Source organism: Solanum tuberosum, unplaced genomic scaffold (genome assembly GCF_000226075.1).
Source record: "Solanum tuberosum cultivar DM 1-3 516 R44 unplaced genomic scaffold, SolTub_3.0 scf00077, whole genome shotgun sequence".
Taxonomy (NCBI): Eukaryota; Viridiplantae; Streptophyta; class Magnoliopsida; order Solanales; family Solanaceae; genus Solanum; species Solanum tuberosum.
The window spans coordinates 707,112-718,960 of NW_006239003.1; the positions used below are offsets into that span (position 1 = coordinate 707,112).

Consider the following 11,849-nt stretch of genomic DNA (forward strand, 5'->3'; position numbering starts at 1 on the left):
GCTTGGGAGGAACTGTACTCTCATTTCCTTCTTCAATTTGGCCCAAGTATCAATCCTTGGTTGACCAACACTTTCATCATCCAAATTCCGAGACCGCCACCAAAGTTTAGCATCACTGGACAAATACATGGAAGCAATGTTCAACTTGTCGTCCTCCGCAATTCGGCTTGTTTTGAAGTATTGTTCCACGTCCCAAATGAAGTTTTCCAGTTCCTTGGCACTTCTTATACCACTGAAAGACTTCGGTTAAGGGAACTTTAGCTTAGAGACATCCCCACCCGTCGGTTTAGACGCAGCAACGGTCATTCGCAACACCTTCACCTCTGCGTGAAGGTTTTTGTCTTCCTTCAGCAGTCCGTCGATCTGTAGTGCTGCTGCTTTACGAAAATTAAGACCTTCTAGCAGTTGGTCTTCAGCATCAACACAATATTGATTCAACTCTGTCGGAAATGCCTCAAATTCCGTTCTCAAGCCATTAATTTGGGTGAACAGATCCAAAAACGTAGGATCAGTCCCGTACCAATCCCTTATACCAACAAATGCCTCTATATTGCGCACCAATTCTTGTAGTTCTGTGTTCGTCACCATCTCGTACGTCTTATGCTTTGATACCAATTGATACGGGCTCAATTTTTTCATCTAACACCACTGCACGGCACCTGCAACGCTTGCAAACTTCAGCCTATCAATACACTCGAATCTGTCTAACACTTTGAGTTTTCTTTTACTTTTAGGCAACGTACTATATTGAGGAACACTCAGACGTTTACAGGATGAATCCCAACCTTTATTAATATGTATTCAGCAAAGGAAAGGCTTCATGAATTCGACCAAGGGACAGAACACTCTCCTGCTTGCTTTAGCCGAATTTCCACCCCATTTTAAATCTACACATGGCAGTTACAAACAGTTACAAAACTGCCAAGTGTCTAACACATGTCATGGCCAAATCTGTCCAAATAAAACTAACTCTAACAGCTCTTTACAATTCGAATTCAAATAAATACAATACATGAGCCTAGCACATATTATTTATTTGCCTTAGCCGAATTGCATCTGCCCATACTTAGAATATTTCAGCCGTCTCCCAGCCTTAGTTTTATTTCTTCAATTCTGCCAACTTGTGCCAACACTGATCAAGCTTTGTCTTGCCATCGTCAAGTCTACACAGCCTTGCCTTGTCATGCCCACATGCTGTCCTGCCTTGCCTTCATCAAGTTCCCACAACCTTGTCTTGTCAAGTCAGCACGCTGCCTTGCCTTGTCTTGCCGATACCACTGTTTGCATGTATGCCCCTAAGGTGCCATACTCCTGTCGTTGTCATCATGCCCAAGTCTGCCAAGCCAACACTCTAGCATCCTTGGTCCTAAGTCTGCCTTCCCAACACTCCAACATACTTAGTCTTTTCACATCCAAGCTGCTTAGCCAACACTCCAGCATCTTGAACACTTCGCTGCACTCCAACACTTAGTCGCACACCCGCATTGTTTTCCCATGCCCATGCCAAGTCCTTGTCATGTCAGTACCGACGTCGCATAGCTATTCTAGGGGTCTAACAACCTCCCACTAGCAGTAGGTACCAGGTAACCCTTTCCACCAAGTCTTGGACAGATTGGATGTTCTTTGATTTTTTAAATTCTTCATTCTAAAAAGTCATTTCCTGTAAGTATGGTATCATCAAAGTGCACTTGTATAAGCCCCACACCATGCAAAGCGAAGCACGATATTTAAGTGGAGAAGGGTAGAGGGGCGGGCCCATTAGCCACCGAGTTTAGAAGGCTGTGATTGGTCCAAAGGGCGGGTTATAGACGGATTTCTCGGTTTTCAAAAAAAAAAAAAAGTGCACTTGTATATCAGTGAGATCATAGGGGGTGGAGTTTGGTTCTTATGAGTGTGCTTAATCTTTTTTTTTTGTTCCGGTTTCTCCTCGAGTAAACCTGTAATTCCTTTGTATGTTCCATGTACTTGTCATGAATTGAGTCATGAAAAGGCTTTATTGTCTCAATTTTTTCATTTAAATTATTTAACTCATTATCTCGTACCTTATCTAGGTTTTGATTACCAAAAGTACTATTTCTATCGGGATTCATAAGGACTTGGTGAAAAATAAAAACTTGTAGTCATGAAAAAAAGCTCTCAGGCACACTTCCCCAAAATTCTCTCTCCTACTTTCTAGGAGAGAGAGCACCCTCTTTCCGGCAGGTCGCCTGAAAACTACCAACCTCATCCTCCCCTCAGCTATATCCTTCTGCGATAGCTTTCTCCCTTCCTTAACTTCAGCTCCCTTCCACAGACATGGGGGAAAATAGGATTTATTTCCATGCTGGTTTCAAGTCATTCGATATTACCAGATGGACATCTGGCGAGGAAGTCTGGTTTGATTGGGTGGAGGCGTGGAGCGCAGTAGAAACATGATGAGAAGAATAACTCTCAGCAAAAAAGTGATGGAGTGGATCTGTTTTGTCTTGAAAGAAGCCTCAAACGACAACAAGAATTTTGTGAGGAGATGGAGAATGAAGGACCAAATGGCAGAGTATTTTAGTACAAGGTAGTTTAATGCTCATGGAAGATTTATGAGTCTTTTGTCTCTAAAAGGAGCAGACAGAGCAGTAGTTATATTGCCAGAAGCTTTCAATGCTGGTTGGAAAGACATTGCACTCAAGATAGGAAACTTCATTAATTACTCACCACCAAGAACATTAATAGCTCCTCACAGAATGGTTGATTCTAACCACTCGTATGTCAAGGTTGTTGAGAACAGTAAATGGCTTTTATCTACCTCTGAAGCTCCAGAAAGCAAAAGGCAGGAGGTTTCCACTATTGCTACAATTGAGTATGGCAGAGGTTTGCTTGGAAGATGTATCACAGGAAACTTTGGCAATCTTGGCTTTGAGATGCCTACCCTCTCCGAGGTTAGGAAATGGGCATCGTCAACTTGGAAGAAAGTTTTTGGGGTTAACATCTACGAGATGATAGACAACACTTTCCTTTTTGAATTCCCCAATAGGAATATGGCTGAGCAGACACTTCAAGGAGGGTGGACCTGGAAGAAATCTAGGGTTCGTTTGGAATGGTTTGGGTGCACTCCGGCGGCACAGAAGAGCAAAACGACTTGGATCAGAGCGATTGGGATACCTCTTCACTTATGGTCGCATGAAACTTTTCGACAAATTGGAGACCTTTGTGGTGGCTGGAAATCGACGGAGGAAGAGACTGGTTTGAAGAATCACCTTAAATGGGCTCGAATCGAAGTAAAGGGGCCATATAAAGTGGTAGTTTTTACTTGGTTGGTGGTGAAAGAGGTTGTACTTACACAAGAGAATCTTATGAAGAGGGGAATACAAATGTGCCCAAGATGTTGTTTTTGTGAGCAGGTTGCAGAGACAATTAATCATCTGTTCTTACATTGTAAAGTGGTTGGCCAGTTGTGGAATTTGTTTACTAGCTTCAGAGGTATAAGTTGGACTGTTCCAGGGAGAACAGGACAGGCTCTAGAAAGCTGGAATAGGGAGGGCAGTGGCAGCACAGACAAGAGTAGATGGAAAATTGTCCCAGCTGTTATTTGGTGGACCATATGGAAAGAAAGGAATTCTAGGAATTTTGATAACAAGAGCAGCCCTCTGCACAAGATTAAAATGAACTGCATTATCACTTTTTGCTATTGGTGTAGTTCAGAGTATATAGATGACCCTGTGGCTATTGTAGACATTCTAGGGTCCTTAGTTCAGAGTATATAGATGACCCTGTGGCTATTGTAGACATTTTAGGGTCCTTATAAAGATGAAAGGAGGATCTAGGGATAGTTTCTCTTTTTTCTTCTTTTCTTTTCTTTATCTTTTGTTTATGCCCGCCACACATGTGTGGAGGGAGGATATGATGTAAATTTTTGGATACCAGCTTTGAGCTGATGATTGATATACAAATGTTACCTTTATCAAAAAAAAGGGGGATGGCCGAAACGTCCCAAGTGAAGTAACTATCTCGAAAGAGGGTCTAAATTTCTTTATCCCGATCTGGGTGGAAAGAAAACCTAGTTTTCAAAGAACTCCGGTGGGGTCCCCGGTGCCTGGAGATGAAAAACTCAATGGCACAATTTTTTTTTTTGTCCAGCGGTCCGTAGAGTCCTATGAGGTAATAGACTCTGTTGGACAGTTGACAGCTATTGACTGAAGGGGTCAGGGTCACGTCGGAGTGGATATTTCAAATTTTAATCCCCAGATGGGGTCACGTGAGGAGCATGGGAATTATTTGGGAGTTACACTGAACCCTTTGGGCCATCTTGACAGCAATAATTGTATTGGGCCTGATCCAGCCCAATTTATTTACAACAATATTGTGGAGGAACCCATTAATGAAAGAAGGGACATGCTCCTAGTATAACTCACGTCGAGCAAGCCCCTTTTGAATCAGTCTGACAATCTATCTGGGACTTTGCAGACGGCATCGATAGATGGCAAAGCTCCAGCCAGAGAAATCGATGGCAACATGCAAGTGGTACCTGGGGAAGAAGAAGGGAGTTTCAATGCCGAGGGGAAAGGAGACACGAGAGGGGAGATTCGAATCCAGGAACAACAACAATTATCAATCTTTGATCTGTCAATCAATGGGGATCTGTGGGAAGTAGAAGATGTATCTCCACTACAAGCAGAACAGAATGAAGCAGTTCTGGAAAAGGAGTCGGAAGCAACTGCCTGGGTTAGACAAAATTTGCTAAGACTCAGTAAGATGTTCGGAATTGATTTTAAAGGCCATGAGAAGGAAACTCTTGAACTACTTATGCAAATTGATGGGAGTAGGCAAGCAAGAAGAATGGAACCAATCACAGATATCAAGAAAATCAGAAGCAAAGGTTCGCTAGAACTGAAAAATCTGATCACCTTTGATGTAAAATTCAAAAGTGGTGGAGGCAGATCAAAGGGGAAGGGGAAAACTCAGAATGACCAATGAAGCGAAAAATAGTTTCATGGAATGTGAGGGGATTGAATGATCAGGGGAAGAAAAGAATCGTTAAGAGCCACCTTTTAGACTGGAAAGCAGACATAGTATGTCTGCAAGAAACAAAGTTAGAAGGAAACTGTCAGGATCACATTAAACAGATCGGGGGAGGAAGATGGACAAGGTTTGTTTGTCTGGAAGCTAGTGGTACCAGAGGAGGAATAATAATGATGTAGGATTGTAGGGTCTGGAAGGGAGAAGTGTTACAGATAGGAGTCTATTCCCTAACCTGTAAATTTGAGGCAGTTCTGCAGAAATTTTCTTGCCATATCTCTAGTATATACGCACCTAATGGAAAGATAGAAAGGAGGTTAGTTTGGGATGAATTGGGGGCGGTGAGAGGATTGATAGAAGGTCCTTGGGCGATCTGTGGAGACTTTAATGTCTGCAGATTTCACTATGAAAAAAGGAACTGCAACAGAAGAACTTCAGCAATGGTGGAGTTCTCCGACTTCATAGAGGATATGGAATTGGTCGACACACAGTGGGAAGATGGCTCTTTCACATGGTTTAAGGGAGACAATCAAGAGGCTGCATCAAGGATAGACAGATTTCTTCTCTCTTCTGAATGGGATGGAAGTTTCCGTAACATAAAACAAGTGCCTTTGCAAAGGCTGGTTTCTGATCATGTGCCTATTGCACTTCAATGTGGTAGCTGGGAGGTCCCAAAATCCAATTTCAAATTCCAGAATTGGTGGTTGACAAAAGAAGGTTTTGTGGACAAAGTTAGTGATTGGTGGAATTCTTTTGAGTTCTCAGGGAGACCTGATTACATCTTAGCCTCCAAACTTAAAGCCCTCAAAGAAAAGCTAAAGGAATGGAGTAGGAGTGATCAAGGGAGTCTGAAACTTCAAAAGTCAAGATTGCTTAACCAAATGGCAGATCTGGATTCAATTCTGGACTCCAGGATCATGACAGAAGAGGAAATTGCTAAAAAAGCTGAGTTATATTGGAACTGGAAGAAGTCCTAAAAAATGAGGAGAGTGTATGGAGACAGAAATCAAGGACACTATGGCGCAAGGAGGGCGATAAAAACACCAAGTTTTTTCATCAATCAGCAAATGCCCATAAGCGATACAACCACATTGACAAACTAGAGGTGCAAGGGGAGACTATTGTGGAACCAGCAAGAATAAAAGAAGAGATAGTCAAATTCTATAATAAGCTTTACACAGAGGAGGTAGAATGGAGGCCTATTGGGAACATCAGCAACTGCCCTAGAATTACGGAAGCGGAAAAAGAAGTTTTGCAGGGAGAATTTGAAGAACAAGAAGTTTATAACTGTCTCAAGATATGTGCAGCAGACAAAGCCCCAGGCCGAGACGGTTATATTATGGGATTTTACATTAAGTGTTGGGAGGTTCTGAAGTACGATATCATGCAAGCTTTCCACAACTTCCATTCTAAGGAGATGTTTGAAAAAAGTTTCAATGCTACTTATATAGCCCTGATACCCAAGAAGAAAGGGGCAAAAGAGTTGAAAGTTTCAGACCGATTAGTCTAGTAGGGAGTTTCTACAAATTGGTCTCCAAAGTTTTGACAGAAAGGTTGAAAAGGGTGGTGGACACATTGGTAGACTCACAACAAATGGCTTTTATTAGAGGCAGCCAAATTATGGATGCTGATAGCCAATGAGGCAGTCGATTCAAGAATTTCTCAAAAGAAACCTGACATTCTATGTAAACTTGACATTGAGAAAGCCTATGATCATGTCAATTGGGAATTCATCTTGCAAGTCCTTAGGCAAATGGGTTTTGGTGCTAAATGGGTCAACTGGGTGAAGTTTTGTATCTCAACAGTGAAGTTCTCCATTCTTGTCAATGGTGGCCCTGAAGGTTTTTTCAATGCTCAGAGAGGGATCAGACAAGGGGACCCCATGTCTCCGTTTTTGTTCATTTTAGCCATGGAAGGTCTTAACAGCATGGTAAAGGTGGCCAATACTAATGGATCAGAGGTTTTGAGGTGGCTAAAAACAATAACCAAAGAATGGAAATCACTCATCTTCAGTACGCTGATGACACTTTAATATTTTGTGGGGCAGAAGAGGAACAACTGAATTATTTGAGAGTGATACTAATTCTGTTTAAGGCCATCTCAGGCCTTCACATCAATTGGAGGAAGAGCCACATTTATCCTATCAATCATGTGCCTGATATGGAGCTGCAGCTGCTGGCTATAATCCTAGGTGGTGAAGTGGGTAACCTACCAACAATATACATAGGTATGCCTTTGGGAGCAAAATCTAATTCCAAAGGGATCTGGGACTCAGTATTGGAGAAGTGTGAGAAGAAATTGACAAGGTGGAAATCTCAGTATTTGTCCCTTGGAGGTAGACTCACTCTGATTAATGCTGTCTGGGATGCTTTGCCTACTTATATGCTCTCCCTATTCCCAATCCCTCCCGGAGTCATTCAAAGGCTGGACAAGGTCAGGAGATCCTTCCTGTGGCAAGGGAATAAAGAAAAAGAGCTTTTCATCTAGTCAAGTGGAAGGAAATCACCAGAAGTAAGAGACAAGGGGGTCTTGGCATCAGGAATCTGAAGCATCATAGCAAAGCTTTGAAGCTTAAATGGCTCTGGAGATATTCACAGGCACCTCAAACATTATGGAGCAGAGTCATTAAGAGTAAGTATGGGAAAGAGGACAACTGGGTCTCCAAGGAGGTCAATACTCCATATGGAATTAGTCTTTGGAGGACTATCAGAAGCTACTGGCCTTTTCTCAAAAATCACTCCCACATCAGAGTGGTTAATGGGAACAAGACTAGATTTTGGAAAGACAAATGGATTGGGACAAGGAGCCTTATAGGCAGGTTCCCAGATTTATTTGTTGTAGCCTTAGACCAGCATAAAACAGTTGCCGAGATGTGGACACAACAAGGGTGGGACCTTAGATTTAGAAGAATGTTGAATGATTGGGAGATACCTAGACTTGCGGAACTGTTCAACCAGTTGAGAGTTTTCAAGGTTTGCAAGAAGGTGCAGATTGCCTAAGGTGGAGTGGGCATGTAAGTGGAGCATATAAGGTCAACTCAGGGTATAGGGTTTTGAATCAAGTAGAGCCACATATTACTAACTGGCCTTGGAAGCATATTTGGAGGACTAAGATACCTTACAAAGTATCTTGTTTCACCTGGCTTCTAGCTAAAGAAGCAATCTTGACACATGAAAATTTGATCAAAAAGAACATTGCTCTCTGCTCTAGATGTTTCCTTTGCGAAAAGGAAGCTGAGACAGTAAACCATTTGTTCTACACTGCAGTATTACTGATCAACTATGGAAGATATTCATCAATCTCAGAGGCATAGCCTGGACAATGCCAGGCAAGGTTGCTGCCGCTCTTTTTAGCTGGGGGGAAGCAGGAGCGGGTGCAGGAAACAAAGAGAGATGGAGGATCATCCCATCATGTATTTGGTGGACTATTTGGAAGGAAAGAAATGATAGGTGTTTTGAGGATAGGAGGAGTTTAGTACAGGATATTAAGCTAAATTGCATTTTGCTTTTCTGTTTTTGGTGCACTAAACTGTATTCTAGTGACACTGAATCAATCTTAGATGTCCTAGGCACCATTTAGGATTGGTCTCATAACTGGTATATTATGTATCTATTCCACTTGTAAATTGGTTTTTTCAGTACTACCTAAGTACTGGTTTTAATACAAAGTTACCTTACTCAAAAAAAAAAAAAAGTACTATTTCTATCACGAAACCTAGAACATTTTGATTCTCACATATTAGGTCAATAGGATCCTTATTACTGGAATCTATGTTACATTTCTCCCCTTGAAGATGAGTTCCAAAGAGCAGTTGATATTTTAAAAAGGTGACATCCATTATGATAATAATCTTCCTAGTATTTGGTTCATAACACTTGAATCCCTTTTGACTAGGAGCATAGCCAACAAAAATACATTTCTTAGCATGTAAATCAAGTTTATTCCTATTATGATCACGAACATAAAAAAGTATACTACACCCAAAGATTCTGAAAGATAGATCAATGGTCAATGGTCAATCTAGAAGTAGGAAAGTATGTCATGACATAATGAAATGGGTTTTAAAACCTATAACACGGGAACACATGCTATTACTAAGATAGGTAGTTGTCAAAAGAGCTTCTCTCCAAAGAAATTTAGGGATTCCACTTGTGAATATTAAGGTTCTAGTTACTTCCATAAGATGCCTATTTTTCCTCAATACTTCACTCCATTTTGTTGGGATGTATCATGACAAGAACTTTGGTGCACTATTCCTTGGAAGTGAAAAAATTGCCTAGTTGGTCATTAAAAAACTCTCCCATTCTCACTCCGAAATACTTGAATCTTCTCATGAAATTTTATCTCAACATAAATAGAAGCCTCCAATGTATGTTTTAATTTCCCTTTGTCTTTCAATTGGTACACCCAACTAAGTTTAGTGTGATAATATATGAAATTCAAAAACCACCTTTTTCCATTTACAATTGCTACCCTAGAAGGCCCCTAAACATCACTATGGATTAACTTAAAGGGTTTTGTGGGCATGATATTTTTGAGAAGAAAAGAATGAAAGGCGATGTTAAGCCATTTCACAAAATTTACATTGGAAAGAAACAAACTTTTATTCGTAAAGTAAAGAGGTAATAAGAGTTTCAAATAATGAAAACTAGGATGTACACGTCTATAGTGCCATAACACAAGTTTGTTATCAACTAGAACAAAGTTCAAACAAGGTGAACTAAAATTTATTGAATTGTCACCATCTTCAAGAAAATACACCTTTAGACTCTCTAGCATTGCCAATCGTCCTGCCCGAAACCTTGTCTTCGTATACACATGGAATTGAGTCAAAGATAGCACAAAAATTAAGGTTTCGAGTCAATTTACTGATGGAGACAAGATTGAAAGAAAATTTTGGATCATGGACATCAAAAAGAGTCAAAAGAGGGGTTAATTTGATAGTTCTTTTCCAGCAATTGCTGAGAAGGAACCACCATCAACTCTGACTTCTCTATTTCCTGCATAAGGAGTACAAGTTGAGAGAAAATGGGTATTCCATGTCATGTGATCAGGTGCTCAAAAAAACAGATGGTACAATACCTGTTTGGGAAAAAAACAAGTGAGAGTGGAATGATCAGGTTTACTGGTTTGTAGTTGAGATTGGAGAAGTTCAGTAGCTCTAGTTGCTCCTTGGTGAATGGTGACATTTTTGGAGAAGGTTTCAACCTTGATTCTTCGAGAGCGACCTGGTACTCTAGAAGACCCAGCTGCCACTGTTGTCTTCCCCTTTACTCTTCCAGTTATGCAATTTCCCGAGGATTTTCTAGCAGGTTTCACGAGTGCCACTATATTTGCAAAAATCACACCATGACTTCTTTTTCTTGTGATTTCATTTTTCGCAACAACTAGAGCGAGTGTGGCAGTATTTTTTGCAAGGATCACACAACGACTTCTTTTTCATATCATTTTCATTTTTGTAGCAACTTGAGCAGAAGAATCTATATTTTTTGCTTCCAAATTGGAGTATGTTTTTAGCATAACATTCCTCCTTGTTTCTTCTCGCCTAATCCTTCAAGGTGGGCTGGGTCTTTTCCAAGAATTTGTGAAAGAAGTTTGTAGAATTCTTAGTTCAATCTTACTAGAAATTTTCCTTTTTCATTTCTCTTACGCTATCCTTACGACACTCCCATTCATCATTATAACATTTATCTAATTCTTTCCATATAGAAACCATCTTATTATAGTAATAACACCTCTCTCCCCCTGCCTTCCTTTCTACAATCTGACAAACATTTTCTACATCAGAGTAAGTCTCTCTAGCAGCTCCCCAAACATCTTAACAGTGGGGAGAAACAAATATGGTTTACCTATGGCGGCAGGTTCCATTGAGTTTAATAGCCAAGCGATTACCATTGAGTTTTGTGATCTCCATGCATTCATTTTCGGGTCTCTTGGTGAAGGCCTTCTTGTCTATCTAGTTAGGTGTCCAAGTTTCCGTTGACCATCAATTACCAAACAAAAAGATCGTGCCCATTCCAAATTATTCTTGCCATTAAGCTTGTGACAAGTAAGTTAAAATGATAAATGAGAGGAATCGTCACTTTGACTCATAGTTGTCTTGGTTGGAACTTTGCTGATAGAACTCTTAGCTTCTAGTGATGCTGCTAGGTGAAGTTGCCTTGTAAATGTTGTTTAGAGCCTGTTTGGATTGACTTATTTTATCAAATTTCAGCTTATGCTAAGGGCTTATAGGAACTTTTTTGATTTAAGCAAACACTCTAAAAGTGGTTAATAGTTATTTTGCTTAAAGCCACTTAAAATAAGCCAATCCAAACAGGCTCTTAATGATGAACAACACAAGAATAAAACAGCTCTGATACCATGTAAGTTATGGTACCAAGAATAAAAGTTGTTTTGATATCATATGGTATGGAAACACTATGGCAATAGAGATTACGAAATAAACTAGAAGTTTGATTCTTGATTTTAGGATTTTTGAGAATCAAAAGATGATTTAAACTAATCTAATTTCCTAAATACTTAACAACATTAGATCTGATTTTATCGGATCAATTAGATCCTACAAATTAAATCCGATTATGATCAAATATTCACAAAACAACTATATCTGCCCTTATTCGAACAAATAACTAGATCTACTGATAACTGTGAGAAATATATGAGAAGAATATTATTGAATTGTTGCTGCTTACATTATTACATTGAGATCCTATTTATAACCCTAGAATACAATCCTTTACCAAGTAGGATACTATTTAGTATTCCTATTTCTATTTCTATTCCTATTCCTGTTCTAATAGGATTGTATAAACTTATTCCTATTCTAATAGGATTGTATAAACCTATTCCTATTCTAA

General features: G+C 40.0%; 2 protein-coding genes across 7 annotated transcripts in view; both read left to right on the forward strand.

Moving 5' to 3' along the window:
- The window catches only part of LOC102587480 (zinc finger protein GIS2-like), a 35,304-nt gene that overhangs the window by 19,739 nt on the left and 3,716 nt on the right, over window positions 1–11,849 (forward strand). The window lies entirely within an intron of this gene.
- Window positions 1,805–3,944, forward strand: LOC107060396 (uncharacterized). The gene is made up of 2 exons (XM_015308318.1): window positions 1,805–3,707; window positions 3,761–3,944. The coding sequence occupies exons 1-2, from the start codon at window positions 2,574–2,576 to the stop codon at window positions 3,776–3,778; spliced, it is 1,152 nt and encodes a 383-aa protein (XP_015163804.1). The 5' UTR covers window positions 1,805–2,573; the 3' UTR covers window positions 3,779–3,944.